At 41.7% G+C, this 25952-nt stretch overlaps 1 protein-coding gene across 2 annotated transcripts in view; it reads right to left on the reverse strand.

Moving 5' to 3' along the window:
* The window catches only part of ptpn9a (protein tyrosine phosphatase non-receptor type 9a), a 38244-nt gene extending 12867 nt beyond the window's left edge, over positions 1-25377 (reverse strand). Inside the window, exons 1-3 of one of the 2 annotated variants that reach the window (XM_047387714.1) lie at positions 24484-25377; positions 12824-12967; positions 3094-3183 (exon numbers count right to left, since the gene is read on the reverse strand). In XM_047387714.1, coding sequence (XP_047243670.1) covers positions 3094-3183; positions 12824-12967; positions 24484-24516 — 267 coding nt within the window. In that variant the 5' untranslated portion in view covers positions 24517-25377. Of the gene's footprint in view, positions 1-3093; positions 3184-12823; positions 12968-24428; positions 24450-24483 lie in introns of those variants that run through there. The other variant, XM_047387722.1, reaches the window with a different exon arrangement.
* Between the last annotated feature and the right edge of the window lie 575 nt (positions 25378-25952).

Raw genomic sequence — 25952 nt, forward strand, 5'->3', positions numbered from 1 at the left:
GTACCCTTAAATTTTCTTTTGAATTTGTATTTGTATTCAGCCCCTTTAAGTCAGTACTTTGTAGAACCACCTGAAATCTGGGTTCATTCTTTGCAAAACAGCACAAGCTCAGTTAGATCAGGATTTTGAACAGGTTATTCTTCTGTATGTTCATGGTTGTTGTATTGCTAGAAAGTGAACCTCTGGCCCAGTCTCAAGTCTTTTTCAGCCTCCAACAAATTTTCCTCAATGATTACCCTGAATTTAGCCAATCTATCTTCCCAGTCTGTGGTAAAGCATCCCCACAGCATGATACTGCCATTTTAAGTTGCCAATGATATGTTCAGACAAAAAAAGCCAGATTTGTGAAGTGCATGACAAAATTTTGTCCCACCTAAGCTGTGGCTGTACGTAGCTCCTCCAGAGTTACCATAGGCCACAATGGCTATGCTTCTCTGATTAATTCCTCTCTTTGTCCAGCATGTCAGTTAGGACAGACAGCCATGTCTCGGTATAATTTTAACATGAGGCATTGAACAGAGCTCTGTGAGCTGTTCAAAGCTTAGGATATTGTTTTAGAACCTAACCCTGTTTTAAACCTCTGCACAAATTCCCCCTTGACCCATTTAAGTTACACAGATGATGACTTCATTTACTAATTAGGTGACATCTAAAGGCAACTGGTTGCACTGGATTTTAATGGGGGCATCAGAGTAAAGGAGGGGGGGGGGGGGGTGCATACAAAAGTTTTTGAAAACCACACATTTTCTTCCTCCCACTTCACCATTAGGTTCTGCTTCACCTTGGTCTATCGCTTAACAATCCCAAAAAAAAAAAAATCGGCAGAGGTCTGTGGTTGTCAGAGAAAATGTGGGAAATTTCAGATGGTGTAAATACTTTTGCCAGGCACTCTGGGTACAGCAGTAACAGCAAAGCTATGTTTTCTATTTTCTGTTTTTGAGCCAATAACATGGTACATGAAATATGGCTACAAGTGGTGGTTTGTTTGAAATTTATCAAAACTTAACTAAGACCGTTGTCAAATTGAAGTATGCAGAACGACCACAAGGGGACACCACGGTTCACAGAGTGGTTGAAAGGGCGGTCAACAACTCAGCAGGGCAAATAATCACCACCAGTAAAGATCCTGCAGGTATTATCACAGCTCCATTTTATTCTTTTCCAGAGGTTGACTTCTTTTTCTTTTCACTTCACACCCAAAGGCTGTGGGTACTACTCGAACCGCAGACCCCTCTGACCCAAGACACACCGGAACACGTCCTTTTGTACGTAAATAAGCCTGTCCATATTCTCTGGGAAGAGGGCTAAAAATACATCAGACAGGATATGAATCCTGCTGCTGAGGCTGGAGGACTCCGACGTCAGACCAGAGGATGTGCCGCATCAATACCACTGTGGCAGGTCAGAGAGGGGAAGGAAGGCAGGAAAAGTGGGAGTGCAGGCTTTATTTTCATTCGTTTTGTTTGGTTTTTGTCAGAAAACAGCTCAGTAGACAACTTAAAAATAGTGGAAGCATTATGTGCATCTGAAAAACAACAAAGCAGGATTACAGAAACAGTGATGTAATAACGGCTACACCCCAAACCAAAAAGGCAGGCAGAGTTAAACATAAAGACCATCATGTGAAATGGCTCCCATCGGAGGCACATACTGCCCATCTTACATATTACACAGGGACACTGGTCTTTGGGTTTAATGGCAGCTGTTCATGATGTAAGAACAGCTTCACCTTTAAAGTAATGACTCTTTTTAAATTTATTTGGCTTCAGGAAACCTTAACAATCAGACAATTTATGCATTTTTAGTAATACACAGGCATTTGCTGACTGAGTATCAGTACCATGTTTCATCATTATGATGTACAGTGCATGCAAAAGTATTCACACCCCTCTAAATTTATTGCAACATCTGCAAATTTCCCAGAATTTTACTGGGATTTTATGTGAAAGATCCACTTGAGGGGGGGCGTGGCGCTGATGGTGTAGGGGTTAAGCACACGACCATATACGGAGGCTACAGTCCTCGAAGCGGCCGTCCAGGGTTCAAGTCCCGGACCCGGCGACATTTGCCGAATGTCTCCCCCTCTCTCTACACCTCTTTCCTGTCTGCCTACTGTCAAAAAAATAAAGGCCACTAGTGCTGAAAAAATATCTTTAAAGATCCACTTGAGGTAGTGGGTCATAATGAAGTGGAAGGAGGATGAATGAATTTTGTTTTATCTACCGAAAAACATATTAATAGTAAATAGAGTCCACAGATGTTCCGGGAAAGCATCAGAGGTTTGTTTGAGAACATCAGTGAAAAAACGGCTCCATGAAGGTCAAGGAACACATCAGCAAAGAAGGAACGTTGTTGAGAAACTTAAAGCAGGGTTGGCTTCTAATATCCAAAGCTTTGAAACATCTCAAAGATCATTGTTCAATCATCTGAAAATGGAAGCAAGACAAGGTCCTTCTCCTGAACTGAATGGCCAGGCAGGGAGAGGATTAATCAGAGGAGTTAAGAGGCCCATGGTAACTCTGGAGGAGTTGCAGACATAAACACCTGAGCTGGGAGAACCTCACTGAAGGACGGCTCTTGGTGTGAACTCTGAAAAGCTGGAAAAGTGGCAAGAAGGTGGAAGTGTTCTGACCAAAATGTAACCTTTTGGCCTGAAAGGAAAACACTATGTGTGAAAAAAACTAAAACTGTGCATCATCCCTAAACCCACGATAACCTTGGTGGCAGCATCAGGCTGTGGGGATGCTTTCTTCAGCAGGACAGAGAAGGTGGTCAGAGAAAATCTGTTGGAGAATACAAAAACCCTGAGACTGGGGCGGAGGTTCACCTTCCAGCAGCACATTAACCATAAACACACAGGCAGAGCTAAAACAGACTGCTTTGTATCAAAGCATATTTATTTGGTCCAATCAACATCCACTTGAGAATCTGTGGCGAGGCTTGAAAATGAACGTTTTCAGACCCTCTCCACCCAATCTGACTGAGCCATACTGCAAAGAGGAATGGACAAAAAAATACTTTTATACCTTGTTAACATCCCAAGGCTGAGCCAAGAGCCAGTGAATGCAAAGGAGATTAGAAAAGCATTCTTACCAACACTGTAAATTTTCCACTGAGCAGCTCTGAGCGCAGGGGCTCCTCCTGAGGCTGGAGTTTGACGATCCCCTCTTTAAGACGCGTCTCCTGAAGACAGACAGATCAAACAGCAGGTGAAGTCAAGTGCTGGGGAAGCCATAGGAGGACATAAATTCCTCACTGCAAGCAAATTATTCCTAGCTAGCTTTGAGAAACCCTGTAGTGGTCATGTGAAGGTTCCCTCATCCTCATCTTTAGGTGTTTGGATAATCCACCTGGAAGTTTGCTTTTATAAAAACTGGGATGTTCTGCCATCTGAAGATCTGACCCACGTTTCTGGACATCCGAGAAATTAAACACACCCCAATACCATTATGACATAATTCCCAGGATTATTTGTTCCTTATGCAGTCCTCATTTGATATACCATCACAATCTGATAAGACACAAAGACAGATGGTAATGTGGATTGAAAAACACTCAAAAGCTAAACGTGTGAGGGATGGAGCATGCTCCAACACTAACCTAACTCTACCCTATTCTGTATAATACAAATGATCATAAATGATTGAAATCTAGCCTAAATGTACAAAAATCATACACCACAGATTCAACATAATGGTTTATTAGATAAAGATAAAAGGGTGAGATGCACCACCTAGACATTTTATAAAACACTTAAAGGCCTAGAATTTAAAAGAAGCGTCTGTACAGTGCTAATTATTTATCTTGTGAAACTTCCCCAGTAGCTGAATAAACTACTCATTATCTGAGGTGGGTATTAGTACCCTCTGACTGATTTGTTGCCCCCTGACGACGGATGTTGAGCATTAAATGAAGTGTGGTGTAGAGGTGAGAGATTAATCCTTCCTAAAAAGGTCAAAGTTTACATGAATGCACAATGCTGCCAGGTTGAGAAACTGTCTGTGCCGACGCTTTCATGGATTTTTGTTGGAAGTTTATGTCATAGACCTAAACAAAGTGGCACTTAATTGTGAGGTGGAAGGAACACATGTTTTAACCTTTCTTTTAACTAGTGAAAATCTTAAAATGTTCAGTGTATCAGAGTGAATACTAAATAGAACTGCCTTTCTCTGCAGCTACGGCTTTAAGTCTTTAGGGGTCGCCTCTAGCAGCTTTTTATATGCTGACACGAATATTTTTCTTGATTCTTTTTTGCAAAATAGCTCAAGTTCAGTAAGACTGGATGGAGAGTGTCTGTGTGCATTTCGGTCCACAGATTCTCAATTGGATTTAGATCTGGACTTTGACTAGGCCATTTTAGCAGGTGAATAAGCTTTGATCTAAACCATTCCATTGTAGCCTCTGACTACGTGTGTAGGAATGTTTTCCTGTTGAAAAAGCTCCAGAATCAAGTCTTTTGGAGCCTCTGGCAGGTTTTCTTCCAGGGTTACCCTGTATTTTTCTCCATCCATCTTCAACCCTGACCAGCTTCACTGTCCCTGTTGAAGAAAAGTGTCCCCACAGCATGATGCTGTCACCACCATGTTTCACCCAGGTGATTGTGTGCTTGTGATGATGTGCAGTGTTACTTTTCCTCCATATATATCCTTTTGCTTGTAGGCATAAAAAAATAAATAAATTTTGGTTTCATCTGACTAGATGACCTTCTTCCACATGTTTGCTATGCCTGGTTAATGGCTTGTGGCAAACTCCCAATGAGACTTTCTTCTTGCCGGTCTTCTATAGAGGCCAGATTTGTGGAGCGCACAACTAATAGTTGACACATGCTCCCACCTGAGCTGTAGATCTCTGTAGCTTCTCCAGAGTTACCATGGGTCTCTCTGCGCAGCCTGTCAGTTTAGGTGGCTGCGTTTGTAGATTTCAGGCTGCGCCATATTTTTTTCTTCTCCAGATGAATTAAACAGTGCTCTGTTGGATGTTTAAAATTTCTCTAAGACATTTTCCCCAGCCTGTCAGTTGTGTTCTTTGGTCTTTGTGATGCTGTTTGCTTCACAGAACACCTGATATTAAGCACTCTACTTACTCAATTTATCTTGGGGTATTAAATGAAAGGGGGCTGAATACAAATGCTACACTTGTATTATTTTTATTTGGGAAAAATGTGAAAACCATACACCCTGTGAATGTCTGGTTAAGTTCCTTTGGCTTATTGGATCATTCGAGGGTCTACAGGTCCTTCTCAAAATATTAGCATATTGTGATAAAGTTCATTATTTTCCATAATGCCATGATGAAAATTTAACATTCATATATTTTAGATTCATTGCACACTAACTGAAATATTTCAGGTCTTTTATTGTCTTAATACGGATGATTTTGGCATACAGCTCAGGAAAACCCAAAATTCCTATCTCACAAAATTAGCATATTTCATCCGACCAATAAAAGAAAAGTGTTTTTAATACAAAAAACGTCAACCTTCAAATAATCATGTACAGTTATGCACTCAATACTTGGTCGGGAATCCTTTTGCAGAAATGACTGCTTCAATGCGGCGTGGCATGGAGGCAATCAGCCTGTGGCACTGCTGAGGTCTTATGGAGGCCCAGGATGCTTCGATAGCAGCCTTTAGCTCATCCAGAGTGTTGGGTCTTGAGTCTCTCAATGTTCTCTTCACAATATCCCACAGATTCTCTATGGGGTTCAGGTCAGGAGAGTTGGCAGGCCAATTGAGCACAGTGATACCATGGTCAGTAAACCATTTACCAGTGGTTTTGGCACTGTGAGCAGGTGCCAGGTCGTGCTGAAAAATGAAATCTTCATCTCCATAAAGCTTTTCAGCAGATGGAAGCATGAAGTGCTCCAAAATCTCCTGATAGCTAGCTGCATTGACCCCGCCCTTGATAAAACACAGTGGACCAACACCAGCAGCAGACCATCACTGACTGTGGGTACTTGACACTGGACTTCTGGCATTTTGGCATTTCCTTCTCCTCAGTCTTCCTCCAGACTCTGGCACCTTGATTTCCAAATGACATGCAGAATTTGCTTTCATCCAAAAAAAGTACTTTGGACCACTGAGCAACAGTCCAGTGCTGCTTCTCTGAAGCCCAGGTCAGGCGCTTCTTCCCATGTTTCTGGTTAAAAAATTGCTTGACCTGGGGAATGCGGCACCTGTAGCCCATTTCCTGCACACGCCTGTGCACGGTGGCTCTGGATGTTTCTACTCCAGACTCAGTCCACTGCTTCCGCAGGTCCCCCCAAGGTCTGGAATCGGCCCTTCTCCACAATCTTCCTTAGGGTCCGGTCACCTCTTCTCGTTGTACAGCGTTTTCTGCCACACTTTTTCCTTCCCACAGACTTCCCACTGAAGTGCCTTGATACAGCACTCTGGGAACAGCCTATTCGTTCAGAAATTTCTTTCTGTGTCTTACCCTCTTGCTTGAGGGTGTCAATAGTGGCCTTCTGGACAGCAGTCAGATCGGCAGTCTTACCCATGATTGGGGTTTTGAGTGATGAACCAGGCTGGGAGTTTTAAAGGCCTCAGGAATTTTTTGCAGGTGTTTAGAGTTAACTTGTTGATTCAGATGATTAGGTTCATAGCTCGTTTAGAGACCCTTTTAATGATATGCTAATTTTGTGAGATAGGAATTTTGGGTTTTTGGTATCACTGTGCTCAATTGGCCTGCTAACTCTCCTGACCTGAACCCCATAGAGAATCTGTGGGATATTGTGAAGAGTACGTTGAGAGACTCAAGACCCAACACTCTGGATGAGCTAAAGGCCGCTATCGAAGCATCCTGGGCCTCCATAAGACCTCAGCAGTGCCACAGGCTGATTGCCTCCATGCCACGCCGCATTGAAGCAGTCATTTCTGCAAAAGGATTCCCGACCAAGTATTGAGTGCATAACTGTACATGATTATTTGAAGGTTGACGTTTTTTGTATTAAAAACACTTTTCTTTTATTGGTCGGATGAAATATGCTAATTTTGTGAGATAGGAATTTTGGGTTTTCATGAGCTGTATGCCAAAATCATCCGTATTAAGACAATAAAAGACCTGAAATATTTCAGTTAGTGTGCAATGAATCTAAAATATATGAATGTTAAATTTTCATCATTACATTATGGAAAATAATGAACTTTATCACAATATGCAAATTTATTGAGAAGGACCTGTATTTATGTTTTTACATGGTTACATTTGGCATATTAGACATTAAGGCCCAAAAAGAAGTTTATAGTTAGCTTTCTAACAGTTAATGCTGACTGGAAAAGATCTTCACTTACTCAATACTATGACATCATCAAACAAATAGGAACTAAAGTTCGATTACCATTGTCCACTTTGATGGTGGGAATATCAGAGGACATCTTAACTTGTTGTCACTTTGATTCCACAAATTCAGCTCCCCTCACAGGATTCCCTATGGCATAAACAGGCACGCCCAGCTCCTACAGACATATAAGATGTGTGAACCTCTTGTATGTTACAAACACTGGGCGGGTTCCCTTAACGCTCCTCTCCCAGGGAGGTGGCTGAGAGCGAGGCAAACAAACCGGAAGCCGAAAAAAGGAGATCAGCTCCTTTCAGATGCACAGCTGTTGCTCATCTGTTATGCCTCCCCCCCCCCCCCCAAAAAGTCCTGAAAAAATAAACAGAAAATCCCACATTCTGTTTCCAGAAGCTGCAAGCTGCATGGTTCTCAGTCTCTGCTGTTCCATCCCATATGTCTTCTGATAACACAAGAAGTATTTGTTGATGAGCTTTGGTTTTCCAAAAACTTTGAAACGCCTACGCGGCGCCTCCTGTTATATCCCTCAGTCTATGAGAGCCTGTTCCTGGGAATGTTGTGTTAGTCGTCAGTTTAAGTAAAAAAGGTCTTCTGTCGCCGTTCGCCGGGGATGGTAAGGATACCACACATGAACTTTCCACTGTAGGATGAGCCCATTATTTTCATGTTAAAAAGTTTAAATTATTTGCTGCTGTATGTTTTGTTTTCTTTTACAATCCCTCAGCAGGTTGCATCTTCACCACCCTGAAGCCATCAGCATGCTCCCAGGACTATTCTGGCTGAATGTTTGACCACTCCTCATGGCAGATCTGGTAGAGTTCATATAAAAAGGTCAGTTTTCCTGATGGGGACCCAATTTAAACATAGGTCAGTTTCGATGTGCGTTTGGGAGCGTTGTCCTTTTGGAACACCCAAATAAGTCCAAGATTTAACCATCTGACACAAATCGCAACGCCTCAGGGTAAAGAAGATTAGTGAGGAATGTTGGGACCCCAACCATGGATTACAACATTACAGGCCGGTATGAACCTTTATGGAACCTTCAAAATAAATCTCATTAACTTACTTCCAGCTCAGCCCAGGAAGAGGAGGAGTCAGAGTTGGAATATTTGACCCAAAAACACCTTATCCCCTGCTTGGTCTCATTCTGGCTCATTGTTGGTTTTATTCAAAGTATTATTTCCTTAAATATCATTTTAATATTTCCTTAATAATATTTCCTCAAATATTACTCTACTAAATAGATAGCTAATTAATCACCATTGACAATTAGTCACCTAAAAGGTTGGTTTATTCAGCAAATGTTTCTTTGAAATTGTATTAAATTAAAATAATGTTTTATCGGATGTTGCGAATGTTTGATGTTGTTAATGGTTATTTGAAGGTGCCAGTATTACCTAAGTTAGTTCCAAGACCAACTTAACCTCATTTCCAGATTCTCCAAGATAATCCTTACCTCTCAAAAATAAATAACATTGAATGTGAATGTTGCATCACTCTTTCGGCCATGGTTTATAACCATTTTTGATTCATTTCTTCATATTGTGTATAGAGTTCATTAGTCTTCCTTATTCTTTCATTTTGCTTGGTAATTTAGTTGGTTTGTTCTTATAGTAAAGAGTTTGTTGATTGAAATATGCTTGAATTTGAGTTGACTTATTTTTGTTAATATATTATTGTATTTTAAGAAATTGTGTGAATTTATTCCATTGTGTGTGCAGAGTTTTGCTGTTCAGTAATATCATAGCTTGGCTCACCCCTTTCACTATTAATAACTAATAACTATTATTAATACCACTGCCTTATTGGGCTGGTGTTCACAGGACAACACTTAACAGACCAAATTATTATTTAATAAAATATTAAATTATTATTATTAAATATTCAATAATAAAATCATAATAACAATAATCACAACAGGAAATTCAAGAACAACCCAGGAACCACCAAGGCCCAAGCTTATGGCAGAAAACAAAATTTTAACTCGACTAATTTTACAAATAATGATTAAAAATTATACCAAAAAAATTGTTTGTTGGTAGCTACTTTTTATAATTTTCCTGTATTTAGCAGCTCAAATGTATACTGAGCAAGATGTAAACATGGCACTTAGAAGATTTTAAACCTGGGTATAGCTCTCCATGAACCCACCCCCAGCCCCTGATGAAAGGGATTTCAATTTTCAGGCCAGGCAAAGATTCAGTGCCGAGACGGATCCAGGTTTTCTACAGTAGACTCTGTGCTTCAGCACTGGACAGAAAGAAAACAGTACTAACTAAGCACTAGGACTACTTTGGTGGAAAAACCCTTATAAAACGTTCTCTATATTGCATTAGTTAGAGCAAGGTCCGTAGGCCATTTGTGGCCCTCAGAGTGATTTTTTGTTGCCCCTTGACAACAATTCAAGAATGGAGCAAATCTGGTCTGCAAGCAGATGAGGTTGATGCAGATCAAGACTCTTTTAATACTTTTAAGGGTGAGGTTTTCACAGACAAAAACAAAATATTCTTAAAATGAAGTTTGATACAACTCTAAATAGTCAGTCAGTCATTTTCTACCGCTTCATCCATAGTGGGTCACAGGGAAGTTGGTGCCTATCTCCAGCAGTCTATGGGCGGGGGGCAGGGTTGCACCATGGACAGGTCGCCAGTCCATCGCAGGGCAACACACAAACAACCAAGCACACACTCATTCACACACCTAAGGCCAATTTAGAGAGACCAATTAACCTAACAGGCTCCCTGGACTGTGGGAGGAAGCCAGAGTACCCGGTGAGAACCCATACATGCAGAGGGAGAACATGCAAACTACATGCAGAAAGAGCCCTAGCCGGGAGTGGAACCCAGGACCTTCTTACTGCAAGGCAACAGTGCTACAACTCCACCACCGTGCAGGCCAACTCTAAATATTTTTCTTTTATTAACAATGTCTCTACTTTTGTCTAAATTTAGTAATAGAACCCCAAATATATCCCCACCCAACATTGGTTAAACCGCTGTGGTGACCCATGAACATTTTCTAGCCCACCAATGAAAACAATCGACCCCCAAAGATTTTGAAATGATTTTCCTGTCTTTTAAAATGGCAACAGAGTGGGACCTTTTTTATGTTTTAAATAAACAATGATTTACAGATTACTTTTCTACAAAAATGACCCCACCTTCCATCTTTATTTCATGGCCGTTCTGCTCTCCGACATTTTTTGTAGTGGCAGCCAATAACACATGCAATTTCCTAATTTAAATATGGCGGTCTGCACCACTGTCGGACCTGTTATCTATTACGCACTGAATCTTTGTAGATTGTGCACCCAGGTATTGCACGTGCAATATTTTTTTGCACGAGCAATTTAGCGCTCCTTATTTAGAATCTTTGAAGATAAGGCCCCCAGTTTTTTTAACTCAACAAAAAAAAAAAAAGTGGTTTAAGTACTCGTCGTCTTCCGCTTTGTCCGGGACCGGGTCGTGGGTGCAGCAGACTCAGCAGAGACGCCCAGACGTCCCTCTCCCCAGACACCTCCTCCAGTTCCTCCGGGAGGAGCCCAAGGCGTTCCCAGGCCAGCCGAGAGACATAGTCCCTCCAGTGCGTCCTGGGCCGTCCCCTGTGCCTCCTCCCGGTGGGACGTGCCTGGAACACCTCCCGAGGAAGGCGTCCAGGAGGCATCCGGTATAGATGCCCGAGCCACCTCAACTGGCTCCTCTCGATGTGGAGGAGCAGCGGGACAACTCAGAGCCCCTCCCGGATGGCCGAGCTCCTCACCCTATCTCTAAGGGAGTGCCCGGCCACCCTACGGAGGAAACTCATTTCAGCCGCTTGTATCCGGGATCTCGTTCTTTCGGTCATGACCCAAAGTTCATGGCCATAGGTGAGGGTAGGAACGTAGACCGACCGGTAAATCGAGAGCTTTGCTTTTTGGCTCAGCTCTCTCTTCACCACAACGGACCGGCACAGTTGCCGCATTACTGCGGCAGCGGCACCGATCAGTCTGTCGACCTCCCGCTCCATTCTTCCCTCACTCATGAACAAGACCCTGAGATACTTGAACTCCTCCACTTGAGGCAGGAACTTCCCTCCAACCTGAAGAGGACAAGCCACCCTTTTCCGGTCGAGAACCATGGCCTCGGACTTGGAGGAGATGATCTTCATCCCAGCCGCTTCACACTCGGCTACAAACTGCCCCAGTGCGTGCTGTAGGTCTTGGCTACAGGGGGCCAGCAGGACCACGTCATCCACAAAAAGAAGAGTCGAAATCCACTGGTCTTGAAGCCGAGGTTCAACTATTGGCCGGACTCTCCTCTCCAATACCCTGGCGTAGACCTTACCAGGGAGGCTGAGAAGTGTGATCCCTCTGTAGTTGGAACACACTCTCCAGTCACCCTTCTTATGAAGGGGTACCACCACCCCAGTCTGCCAGTCCAGAGGCACTGTCCCTGACCGCCATGCAATGTTGAAGAGGCATGTTAACCATGACAGCTCTACAACATCCAGAGACTTGAGGTACTCAGGGCAGATCTCATCCACCCACGAAGCCCTGCCACTGCGGACCTTTTTAACCACCTCGGTGACTTCAGCCTGGATGATGAAAGAGTCTAACCCCGGGTTCCCAGCCTCTGTTTCCCCCAGGGAATGTGTGATGGCAGGATTGAGGAAATCCTCGAAGTACTCCTTCCACTGCCCAATAATGTCCCCAATCGAGGTCAGCAGCCTCCCACCCCCACTGTAAACAGTGTTGGCGAAGCACTGCTTCCCGCTTCTGAGGCGCCGGACGGTTTGCCAGAATCGCTTCGAGGCCAACAGGTAGTCCTTCTCCATGGCCTCACCAAACTCCTCCGAGCCACAGCCCGAGCCGCGGCACGCTTGGCCTCATGGTACCAGTCAGCCGTCTCATAAGTCCCACAAGCCAACCGCAGCCGATAGGACTCCTTCTTCAGCTTGACAGCGTCCCTTACTGCCGGTGTCCACCACCAGGTTCGGGAATTGCCGCCGCGACAGGCACCGCAGACCTTATGGCCACAGCTACGGGCAGCAGCATCAACAATAGATGCAGAGAACATGGTCCACTCGGACTCTATGTCTCCAACATCCCCCAAAATCTGGTCAAAGATCTCCCGGAGGTGGGATTTAAGTATTTTTCATTAAATAACAGGTTGAAAATATCCAAGACTGAATCTCGAATATTTAAGGCCAAATCTACCTGGAGTTTTTGTTTTAACTCACCCATATGGATTTTACAAAAGCACAGTGAAAATGTACATTCTTGATGTGCATTAACTTTTTGGCAATCAGACTAGCAGCAGCAATTGTAGAAACAAGATTCAGATCTAGAAAGTTTTGTCTGTTTAAAATACAAAAGGAAACTGAATTAAAGTAAATATTAATCACAGCAGAGGATTTTGATATAGGTCCAAATAATCATTACTTACTATCAACCAAATCCAGCACTACCAAGTTCTGCTGGAAGATGTTGCTTTACAGAGATGACGACACAGGCTACATCAGGCAGCAGTGACAACATCCCCCTCCTTACCCTGTAATTGTGGAAGAGCTCAATGGCGCGGAGGACATCAAACTTGCGAGCCATGAGAAACTTGACGGCCAGTTCCCTGGACAATGGAGACACTCCATGCTGACTGGTCCACTTGTTGATTTCCTCTAGAAACTGCCTGGTGGCCTGGAACAGAGAGGAGAGGACGTCAGTGACTTTGTGCTCCCCCAGTTGGAGGGTCAAACAGGGCAGGAAGTGAAACTGTACACAAACACACACACACGCACACACATACACACAGCCTTAAGTTTGCAACTTAAACAGGGTCACAGACTCATCATGGCTTTAAAAGCAAGCATAAACCAGGAAGGTAGTTGAGTTCTGCTTGGTGTCAGTAATCCCAGAAAGGCACATCAAACATGTGAAAAAAGGACATTCAGTTTTTCTCCCCTGACAAGATAAGTAACTAACCTACGTGATCGCAAGTCTGACTTGTAAATCTGACACCGAACAAAAGGAGTTGCTGTTTTGATCAGGGAAGACAATCACACGGTACACTGGAAAAGTCTTCACAGTCTTTCCACATTTTGTCACATTACGACCATAAACGTCCGTGTGTGTTAGTTTTATTTTTTTATTCCATGTGTCCTATTGCAGCATTTCAGGGTCACCATAAGAAGAATCTAGTTACCTACATGCAGCTTTGCTCTACAAAAAATATATTTGAAGGATGTCATCCTAATTGTTCCACATCCCCCAGGGCAGGCCAAGTCTGGAACCTAGGCAGCCCAGTAGCCAGGCACCCACACAAGCCCCCAGCAGTAGAACCACCCAGCACAATGGAGAAGAACGTTTAGCTACATATTAAGTGTTTTGCCTATTTTCTTTTGGTAAAATAGTGAAGCTCAGTCAGTGTCAGTGAAGAGCGTAAGTCCCCCAGAATCTCAGTTTGATGTAGGTCAGGACTTTGACTGGGCCATTGGAACACATGAATATGCTTTGACCTAAATCCTTCCATTGCAGCTCTGGCTGAATGTTTAGGGCCATGGTCCTGCAGGACGGTGAATCTTAGTCTTCAGTAGAGCAGCACAGTTCATCAAATCATAATCCTCATCGCAATACTAACTTGTGCAATACTGCAACTGCATATTATTATTATTGTCACAAGTCTTCTGCAGTCTCTAAGAGGTCTTTTCTCCGAGTCCTGTCCTGTATTAAGCTTCATATCAACTCTGACCCTGTAACAGCAGAAGAAAAGCATGCCACCACCATGCTGTTTTTATAGTGGCGGATGCACGGTGGTACAGTTGGTAACACTGTTGCCTTGCAGCAAGAAGGTCTCGAATCCCAGCCTGGCATCATGGAGTTTGTTCATGCGTGGGTTCTCTCCAGGTACCCCGGCTTCCACCCACAGTCCAATAACATTACGGTTACTTGGTCTCTCTAAACAGTCCTAGGTGTGAGGGTTTGTGTGCATGGTTGTCTGTCCTGTGTGTCTTAGTGTTGCCCTGTGATGGACTGGTGACCTGCCCAAGATGTACCCTGCCCGTAGACTGCTGTAGACAGGCTTTTTTTTTTTTTTTTAATGAAGATATGTAGAGTCGACTTCTTTTCACTGTGGTGCAAAAAGAATTATGACTTTTTTGACCATTTATTTTTCATTCTCCACCAGAGTTTGATTCCCAGTTGTTTTGTGCCACTAGGACCATTGTTCAGATCCATAACATGCTCTGTGCCCTTCTTTAGCCACAGGTTGCAATATCAGTAAACAATAAAGTCCAAGAGGTTCAAGGAAGTGGAAAGGAGCACAATCAGCATATTTCTTCGCAAGGTTATCTGATTGATTATTTGCCTATATGAGCACTGATTTGTATAGCTTTAAAAGTCCATTTCCTCAACCATAAAGCTATTTCATCCATGTTGCATGTAAGCTGTGCATTTAGACAGTAGGGGTTTTAAATTAAACACTCATTCAGGTCTTAACAACATTACATCTCATCCCAGCAACTCAAAGAGTAAGCCTGTCAGCATGCAGTGAATCCTCAACAGGCTGCAACAGCAGGCACTGATAGCTCAGGCTTTGAACACAGGGTTTCTCTTCTCCGCTCAGCACCAGCAGCAGAGAGGCTTGCACTGAAGACAGGAAGTCAGGTTCTGGGAATTGGTGGCTCTTTAGGAAGACAAAACGATCACTGACGAGAGCTGAGGCCGAAGACAAGATGCCAGTGTCTCTCCTCGGAAAAGCCCGTGCTTTCAGAGGCGGCGGGGCCTGCAGCTTCCTGCTCTGTTCAGATGCCTTGGCATGCAAGGGATGAAGGCTGATTGCACCTGACAGGGCAGAGGCCCCATTAATATCCGACTCTCACGAAGAAAACGTGAGCGAAGGAAGAGAGGGGTACTCTGGAACTTTGGACGGAAGAGAAGGATATTGCACAATAACAGGATAATAAAGCAACTAATGTTTTTGTAAAAAAATGAGAAACCTTAGAAGGGAAAAGGCGTAGAGAATAGATCACTGAATGACATATTTACGGGAAAAGCTTGTGCACCGCAGTCACAGAGGAAATTATCTGTTTATCAGCAACTTCCCATTTCATTTTACTGAACAAGACTATGGCATTGAGGTAAAATCTCCACAATACAGAAAATGAACTTCAGATCAGATTACTTACAACATCTTCCAAATTTACATTCTAAATTTGCAGTTTAGAAATAATTTAAATTTTGCGGTGTGAATGCTTTTACTGAGGGAAGAAGACTCAAAGTTAGCTATTTTTAGTAGCAATGAGGTGTTCAAAAATGGAGTCAGTGAAGACAGAGACACTTAAAAGGTTAAAGGAAAGTGTATTTTTGACAGCATTTAAAAACACGCCAGGACATTCAGGCTGCAAGAGAGTGAGAGCAAGATACCAGGAAGGCTAGATTGGATTATGCAGTAAATGACATTGGAAAATGATGTTTTTGCAATGCTAGCTGCACGAACCAGAATGATCACTAAAACAAGATGCTATGCCAGTTTAAAATGTGAACCAAGTAATTATTTTGTTTTAAAATAGTACAACCCAGTTTCACAGCATCTGCTCGCTAATACAAGTGCTGTGATGTCCACTAGCCTAATATAAATACCTCATGGCTAACCACGGCTGGAAGGCTTGGCTTATATCTTATTATTTTATATTTTTTAAAGAGCAAATGGAAGCAGCTTAAATTGGCAGGTCAAAGATTTACAAAAACCAGGGATTGCAAACTGGTTACAAAATTCTGATCTGTGCATCCATAATTTTGAACTTAACAACTTAAAGTGCACTTTGTCACATACCTGATTTAAAACAAGGTTTTCACAAGCAACCACTTTGTTTAATGTGGGCTGCATGCTTTTTGTTGAAATGTTAATCCTTTGGTATGTTCCTGTTAGAATTGTACAGAACAGCCTGCCAGCTCATAGCGGTGATCCAGCGATTTTGTACAAGCCACTCTTGTTTGGTATTTAAACACTACGGCCATATCTGCTGGAGCGGTATTTGAGGATGAACCAGTCTGTTTTCACTGTAGTTTTCACCGGACGGCAGTGAAGGACTCACTGCAGAGTAGTGACTTATCCAACTCCTGGAGGACGCCATAAATATTTGCCTTACTTGCTCCAGTTCTCAAATGGCTGGAAAAGCCCCACCCAACTTTAAAACACCAACTTCCAGCTAACTGTTTCTGTTACAGCCCGTGAGGTTTTGCATGCAGCCACAAGCCTTCATGAATGCCAACTCAGGTGTTTTAAGATCGAAGTTTGTGGCCTTCCAGCACAGCGACATTACATAACCAAGGTTGCTGAGAGAGTTGTTTATTGTTACCACTTTTTTAGCCAACTATGGTTTACATTAGGCCCAGTCTGGTATGAGAATCTGATGGTATTATTTTTTTTTATAGATTTCATGGTATTAAAATAAAGTTTAAAATGAAACAAAATTATTGAACTGCTTTCATGCAGATCCAACTGCTGCTAAAATAACACCACATACTGCTAAAATCTCATCGTCTGTATGTAAATTTATAGCAGTGAATAACATTAGGACAGTGAAAGTCCACAAGTTCGTGTGCTTTTCAGCCTACCTTATCAAAACCCGTGTCAGCTGCTTCATATACTTAATGACAATTACATATTTTAAAGTTCAATATCAAGTGGTTAGATGTGTTTTTAAATCGGACACTAGAGAGTCTACGTGTTAAAAACTAGTAATTACTGTTAGCTGCCCTGGTTGCCAGCTGGCAGTAGGCTGTTCATCGTACCGTCAGACATGCCAGCTATTGCAGCTCGTTAGAAAAGTTGTTTCAGAACACTACTGCCTTAAAGCTAAAGTAGGGAGTTCTGAGAAAACCTTGGACTTAGCCTGAAATAAACAACTATGGCACATTCACTGGTAGGGATGAAACATCAACGATATGCTTTACATTGCTGCCCATACTTTCACCACAAACTTGGTCCTCAAATCATTACCACAGCGACATTAGCACAGCTGCAGCACACCACCAATTTTTAGCTTGAACGACGATTCGCGCTGTGCGGGGAAGGGATGTGTACAGAGCCAACACGAGGGATTGTGATTGACATTTCTTAGACATTCCTCCTGGCTCTAATTGGTCGTTTCTGAGCGGGAACAGTGTATTTCTGCAAATGGCAGTAGGACCACTGAGAGGAGTCCGAGAAGCCTGATTTTTTTCACATATTATAAGTCTCATATTATACTGTCAGGGCATTGTAACAGTTTAAACACAGATGTTAAAAACAATTTTTTTTAAACTAAAGTTACCTACTGCTGCTTTAAACGAAGTATGTGTATCCGTTAACCAAAAACTTTGTTTAAACGGGACTCTTTTTTCTACCAAAAAATTAAAAATTCCAAACCAGACCAAAGTTTAGCTACATCTTTGTTGCTTACACACACACAGCTGACTGACAGCTCACAGCAACAATTTGGTTGTCTCCGTGTCAGGTATCTCATTAAAACCAGTTTTAAGCTGAAGTGACTGTATGACAGAAAATGACCTTTTTTAAAACCATAGTATACCTTGCAACTGGAAACATTACTAATAAGCCATCTCAAAAAACTGCAGCACTACTGAGATGTGAGGTGCATCGTTCTCATTTTCACTCACTTGTTACTTACTTAAAAACCTTTCCAGTGTGGTACCAAAGATAATATTCAGACCCTAAAAATAAAGATTCATTACAGTTGCATAAACTACAACATCATCATCATCACCCCTCACACAGATGTCTTCCACATCATAAGACACTGAAGAAACCACAATTTAAAATGAGGGAAAGCCAGATAAACAAGCCCAGGGCCACAGTTTCCTGCTTTAACTTAATTGTTCTTAAAAATCATAACTATGTCAAACCAGTCAGAACATGAACGTGTGATAGTTTCATCCATCTTCTTAAAATATCATTCTGAACGTCATGCACATTTTATACCACCTACAACTTTGGTGGTGAGCTCCAGCTCATCATCTTCCACTCAGGCGCCCACATCAGTTGTACAATGGGTGCTGGCATCACGCCACATTTATTTTGCCTTCAAGTTGCCAGTCATTCCTTCACATGGGTGAATCACAATAAATATTCACACCTTGATGTGTTAACTTATTGGAGACATTGTTCTGCTGTATAATCGCTTGGTGTTTTAGACTGTTTCAAGCAAAAATACGTATATTTATACTTATAAATACTTATATGGCTTAAAGTATCCTAAGCAAATAGCCACTGCATGAGCAAAATCTTGAGGTTCAAAATCAAGATCAAGAACAATGTCTGCTGTGTTTACTGCGCTTATAAGCTTATACAGATGAACGTGAATATTTATGTCCTTTGGATGCTATTACTCCTTCAGACCAGAGGTGCCGCTGTGTGACAGTGTAGTTCGGAGGGAAAAGAAGAAAAACAAGAGAAAGGATAAGAGTGAATTGTGAGGAGTTTTGCTGAAATAAAGCCCCTACATTGAGCCATTGTGTGAAATGTTTGATGCAAACACAACATGGTTGTCTAAAGCGCTTATGTGGTTTCAAAAAGTGATTGAATCTGCTTCACCATTCTTAAGAGACCATTGTTTGTAATGAATAGAACATGATTAAACACAATAGTGCAATGTCTGAATAAAATATAAAATGAATATAATATAATATAATACTTTCTAATTTCACATGTAATCTACCCTTGTAGCTAGCCAGCAGTCGGCTGTTTATTTTGCCAACAGACATGCTAACTACCGCAATGTTAAAACAATGTTTGTTTCAAAACAATGTTCCCTAGGAAGACTAATGTGTGGCGCTATTCTGGTAGCCAAGCAACGGCTGTTTTTTGATAAAAGAAACATTTTCCAAACAGTTGACTTTTGCTTGTTTAATTAAGGGGGGAAAGGTTAGCTTTCTTTGGTCATCATACACAGCTGACTGACAGCTTACCCTACATTAGAAAACACAGGAGGAAACTAAGCACTGTCTTTGGTATCTCATTAAAAATGATCTTTTACCTGCAGAAACAGTGACAGAACACTTAAGAATTGTTCTAATTCAGTCACACGAATCAGGACTATTGGGCATGAAGTGCCTGTTTAAGGTCATGCTACAGCAACTTGATGTCCAGACTTTGTCTAGGACACTCCAAAACCTGCATTTTATTTATTTATTTATTTTTATCCATGCAAGGGTGGACTTGCTCATATGCCCAACATCATTCTCTTAATGCATAGCACAGGTGTGCTTGAGCTTAAAGTCCTGTACTAATGGCCGGACCTTCTCCTTCAGGGTTTTTCTGGTCATGAGCAGAATTCATGTTTTCATCATGTATGGCAAATCATCCAGGTCCTAAAGCAGCAAAGACCATCATACTACCACCACCATATTCAACTGTCACAACGATGTTGTTTTTCTGGATACTGTGCTAGTTATACACCAGATATAATAGGATACACACATTCTAAAGAGATTTTTTGGGCAAATGTGAGACAAGTCTTTGTGTTCTTTTTGCCTAGCAGTAGTTTTTCCTGGAACTACCCCAGGACGTCATTTTTGTCCAGTTTCTTCGAATCGTAAACACCTAACTGAGCCACGTGATCCTTGCTATGCTTTAGATGTTGTTCCGGGTTCTTTTGTGACCTCCTGGATTAGTCATTGATTCGCTCCATGAGAAGTGTTCATGTTTTTTCCATTTGTGGACAGTGGCTCTCATAGTGGTTCGCTGATTCCTCAAAGTCTTAGAAATTGCTTCGTAACTCTTTGTAGACTAATGGATGACAATGACCTAGATTCTCATCTGTTCTTTAGATCAGGGCAATATTTTTTTCTTTTGCGATATTTCAGCCTACTTCATTCTGTCAGGCAGGTGCTATTTAGTGATTTCTTGATTCTACAGGTCTGGCAGTAATCAGGCCTGGTGTGACTAGTGAAATTCAACCAAAAAGAATGTGGCTAACCAGAGTTACTTAATGATTTAACAAGGAGGGCCTGGTTGTTTTGGAAAGCTTTACATAAGCTGGTAGCCCTGAAGGATTATTATACGTTACAAGAATGGTTAAAGTTGTCAATGAATTGTTTTAATTTAAAAAACAAATAATGTATCAGCGACTGCAATAAAATTTATGTTGAGAGAAATTCTACCAAGAAATCGGAGAAAGGAAGTGTAGTGTGAAAGCTGTGCCATCATCACACCTTCATCCTCTAGATCAGGGGTTTGCAAAGTGGGGGTTGGGATCTCTGGGGGCTCACAAGACACCAAGTGGGGTGTCACAGGACGATTTTCAGAATACCCTGAGGGGTATGGAGGACCAAAAGGGAGAAAATTAAATAAATATATCATAAAATAAATAAATGCACCATTAAATCTCCTATTAAATTATTTAATTGTACCATTTATTAATACATTCTAAAATAATAAAACATTTACCAATAAATCATAAAGCCCTATATTTATAAATAAATATAGAGTGAAATAATTATGTATTTTTAGGGAGTCGCCAGTCTCTAGTCATGTTTTTTGGGGGTCACAGGCTGAAATGTTTGGGAACCCCTGCTCTAGACAAGGCTGATGTGTTCCTTTTATTACGTTTTCAAAATAAAGATTTGGTGGCAGCCCCCACACCATTTCTCCTAAATATATTTGACTACAGATGCCACACTAATCCATTTACAAATGTAGGACGTCTGTTGAAGAGCGGCTTCCCTTTGCCCTTTGCCGGGTCCCATTTGGCACGAGTCAATACCAAGACAGGAAGTCAATAATGTCACTATCTCCACATTCCACACTTTCTCTCACTTCGCTGCTTCCTGGGAGCAGACTCAACACACACTTTCTCTGAAGCACATGATGGACACACACGGCACTCCGTTACTCATAAACTCCCCCCACCCCCCAAGTGCCTAGTGGAAATACTTTTAACAGCTGCATGCAGAATGAAGTTCCACCACAGCAGTGTACAGTCCCAACAGGGCCACACAGCAAAATGCGCACACACACACACACACGCACATACACACACACAAAATGAACTCAAACATCCCCCTCCCCCCGCACCTTTCTTCGCCCCCTTTAGGCTTTGGATGCAATGAGGCTGCCCAGCACCCTAGCAGGGGCCCGGGCTCACACAGGAAATAGACGAAGCAGATAAGGAGCTTTTTGCTGGGTTGATGAATGGGAGTTGGCAGAAAATCGAGGCACAGGCCAGACCAACAGAAAAAGAACAAGATTTAAAACATCTTGTGGTGGCAAACTCATCTTTATTCCATCACTATGACTGTTTTTGCTCTGCTAGTAGTGGGTCTGTTTGGATATAGTTCCTGTTGCTGACAGGTTGGCTGTTTATTAGATACTAACATCAGCAACAACACATGTAATGCATGCTGGGCTAATTACAAAAACAGTTAATTAAACTCATCTTTTGTCGCATTGTGGCCTAATGTTCTGTTTATGAGGTCTAATCCTATTGCACATTGTTTGGAAACATACATTTCTGAGACACAAAATGGTTATTTTCACTCACCGGCCACTTTATTGGGTACAACTGTTCACTTGCTTGTCAACACAAATAGCAAACAACCAGTCGTATGAAAACATCTAGATGTGGTGAGGAGGACTTCCTGAAGTCAAACCCAAATAATCAGAATGGGAAAGAAAGAAGATGTTGCGCACACAACCATCTCTTGAGTGCACAGAGAATGGTCTGGAAAAAAATCCAGCGCATGGAGGTTGGGTGGATGATAGTGCCTTATTGATGTCAAAAGAAAATACGCTCTGGTTTGAGATGATAGGCAGGCAGCAGCAGCTCAAATGACCACCAAATTAGGTATAACACCATTACAACATAGTGAACATAGAACCAGATGGGCTACAGCAGCAGCAGACCACACTGAGTGACACTCCTGTCAGTTAAGAACAGGAAAGTGAGGTGACAACTCAAACAGGTTTCATGATCACTGACAATGAGCTCCCTGTACGCCGATGACGCCCAACAAGGCACCTCTCGGGTGTTGTAAAACAGATTTGCATCATGGTGGGTGTGCAGCTGACAAATCTGCAGCAACTGTGTGATGCTGTCATGTTATAATGGACCAAAATCCCTGAGGAATATTTCTGACACCTTGTTGAATCATTGCCATAAAAAAAAAAAAACAGTTCTGATGACAAAAGGTGCGAGCAAGGTGTACCTAATAAAGCGGCCTGTGTGTAGTTTTAAAAACAGACACACCACATTTATACCACTCTATTGAATAAGCTTAGATCATTTTCAGTGCACTCTATAGTGAACGCCTACAGAATGAAGACTATAATAATTTAACAAAGCCCATAGCCTTCATTATCCATTTTTCTACTACAGCCACCATCTGAAGAATTCTAGATATGAAGTAAAAAAGAAAAACACATTTGTTCCTGGCAAAGATAGATTTTTTTCATTTTCTTGTCTGATGATTAACAATTGCTAAAATTAAATGAATACAAATAATCACATCCCCATTAAAACAGCAATTTGTCTCTATTGATGCCTCATAGTGATCAGCATTACGTTAAAACGGAGGCATTTATAAGCTTCTATGAATTTTTAGCAGTCATTTTATCACCAGACATAAATCTGAATGTGAATTATTGAGAAACATTTAGTTTAATCAACTCTATTTACTTTCCCTAGAGATGCAGCAATGGAGAAACTTATCAGAATGAAGTTTTAAAATCAATTTTATTATGTTTAACGTTTGAGAAAACCCATCACAGGATTTGACATTACATAAATTTGCTGTTCTTGATATTAAATGTGAAAACAATGGATTCAGTTTAGTTAAGAGTAATATATTTGATTCAGTCACTTTTGCCTTGCAGGAAGAAGGTTCTGGGTTTGAATCCTGGCCTGCAGTCTTTCTGCATGTTCTCCCCGTGCATGCGTGGGTTCTCTCCGGGTACTCCATCTTCCTCCAACAGTCCAAAAACATGACTGTTAGGTTAATTGGTCTCTCTAAATTGTCCTTAGGTATGAGTGTGTGCGTGCATGGTTATTTAGCCCGTGTGTTTCTGTGTTGCCCTGTGATAAACTAACGACCCGTTGCCCCGCACCCGCCTTATAGTCAATCCAGTTGTTTAATTGGATTTAACACATAATCAAACGCAGCACAGACCAGTCGAATTCAATAAAATTTAAATGTAATCAAACACAAACCAGGTTCAGTTTGAAATCCAATTAATTTCAATTGAATTCAGTCTAGTTTAATCCAAGTGTGTGATGCGATTTAACACACAACTAAAAAGACGTACAATCAAAAACAGTACAGCCCAGTTCCATCCAACTGAGGCCAATAAAATGTAATTTATTTCAATGTAGTAGAGGTGATTTTAATGTAATTATGACCCAGTTCCGCTCATTGTTACCATATGCAATTCACATTGTATTAACCTAAACAGCTCTATAGATCGAGGTGTATTCCAGTTCAATATAGCCAGTTGGATTCAATGAAATTTATATTTAAATAATTCCAATGCAGTAACTGAGTCATATTTTGTTTCAACCATAATCCAATGCAACTAAATTTGTCACAATAAACCCAGTTCATTTCACCAGAACCATTGCAATTTTATCCAATATTAATCCAGTTCATTCCAATTTATTACATTCTTATTTAATCCAAATGTAATACGAATTTAATTGTATTCTGATTCAATCCTAATAAAATCCGATTAGATACAGACATCATTTTGGATCCAGATCAGAATCTGACGTTGTAACATAAGGCTACTATAAAGACGCAACAAGTCTCTACTGTAAACAGTGATTCAGCCCAAACGAGGAATCAGGGATCGCGTCCAAACTCGTCCTCCTTTAAACCTTTTCCTTGGGAATATCAGAAGTCGAAAACAGCGTTTACATAAGCGGCGCGGCCCGTGTTTCAACACATCATCTGAACCGCTGGACAGGAACTGACAGTGATGCAATCAGGGCAATAATGCGCCAGAAATCGATACAATGTTTCCGCTTTGCGCTCGGGACTATTTCGCAACAAAGCCACTATTGAGCACCGCCGTCCCCACTCGCTGCGGTGTGCGCACACACACACACACACACACACACGTAACACAGGGCCAAAAAACCTCCAGGTAGAAACAAGAGTGATTTACGCCGTTTGTTCCTCAGAAAGCCAGAAGTGGACGCCTAAGCACCCCCGAGGCCTACCTGCTCCTCTTCCGCCGATAAAGTAGCTGCCATGATTCCCGTTCAGCCCTTCCACAGACGTGTCCTTCTCATGAAGTGGGAGATGACGGAGATGTCTGTCTGTCCGTCCTCTTGTTGGACTGTGGGGGTTCTCAGGGGTTGTCCCTCTCCTTCAAAGTTGAAGGCATTTGAAACGGCGCAGTGTGCGAGCGGACGGTTTTATTTTCTCTTGATGCTGCGATCAACGCGGGCTAATTAGCACGAATCTGACATCCAAACTAGAGAGCAGGCGTGGGGAGGTCAGGGGGGGAAGAAGAGCCGCTGTTGTTGAGTCAGATTTCACCGAGGAGGAGGAAAATAAGGCAGGAAAGCGAGAGAAAGAGAGAGAGAGAGAGAGAGAGAGAAACATCAACCGAGCAGCTTTACGAGGGTTTGATTCAACTCGACGTTAGAAAGCGGATTCAGGGCATGCTGTGCTGTTCATCCACCTAACCCGACAGATCGGAGGGCTGCAGCTGCTCGCTGACTCCATGCCATGAATTGCAAGTTTTTCGCTGTGAACGTCGTCTTTATGCAGCCCGAGAGAGTTACACACACACACATGAACAATGAAAGACACTGTTGGCTTTCTTTCCGTGTGTTGCTGTATCCCCTGGTGGTTAAACCCCGAAAATGTCAACAGATCTCTGACCTCCGCCTTCATTCATAAATAGTACAGGAAAACAAACGGGTGGGAATAAAATACTATAAGGATTAATGGAAATTAGTTTAACAATGGAGACATCACATGACTGGGATCCTCTTTTTTTACTCTAACAAGCTCCACATCATTAAGATATTCATAGAGCAGCTGAGTTTACTCCAACCACAGAGATTTCCTGTTTGAAGTATTACAAAAATGTATGTCAGTTATGTTTTTTTGGGCTCTTAACGGAAAATAGAAAGGCCTGAGATATTATCAATAGAGGTGGGTCGAGTAGACAAAATTTGTACTTAAGATTAGCCTACTTCAATATATACTTACTCAGGAAGAAGTAAAAAGTAGTCATCCAAAAACTTAAGTAAGAGTAATAAAGTATTTGGTATAAAGGCTGCTCAAGTACTGAGATTGATCTGTTTGAAATTTAATATTTGATTTAATTTGTAAATCAGACAGACACAAATATAAAGTTATGTGAAAAGTCTGGTATTTAAAAAAATTAATCATGGAATAAAAATAAAGAACATCATTACAAAATAACAAATTCAGGAAGAAGAAACACACAGTGCCAGATCAAATGTTTTTTTTACAACAAAGCTTTTGAAACTAGTACTTAGGGTAGGTAATGTATGTCAAAACAGTACAAAGGGCTTCTGTTTACTGCGTATTCACTTTACCTCCATATGGCACAGCAGGACCAGCAAATAGAAAGTAATATTAGAACCATGAAGCTTGTGCACATACAAGAAGTCTCAATGTAACATTTAAAAAAAGTTACTCAAGTAAATGG

Source organism: Girardinichthys multiradiatus, chromosome 2 (assembly GCF_021462225.1).
Source record: "Girardinichthys multiradiatus isolate DD_20200921_A chromosome 2, DD_fGirMul_XY1, whole genome shotgun sequence".
NCBI lineage: Eukaryota > Metazoa > Chordata > Actinopteri > Cyprinodontiformes > Goodeidae > Girardinichthys > Girardinichthys multiradiatus.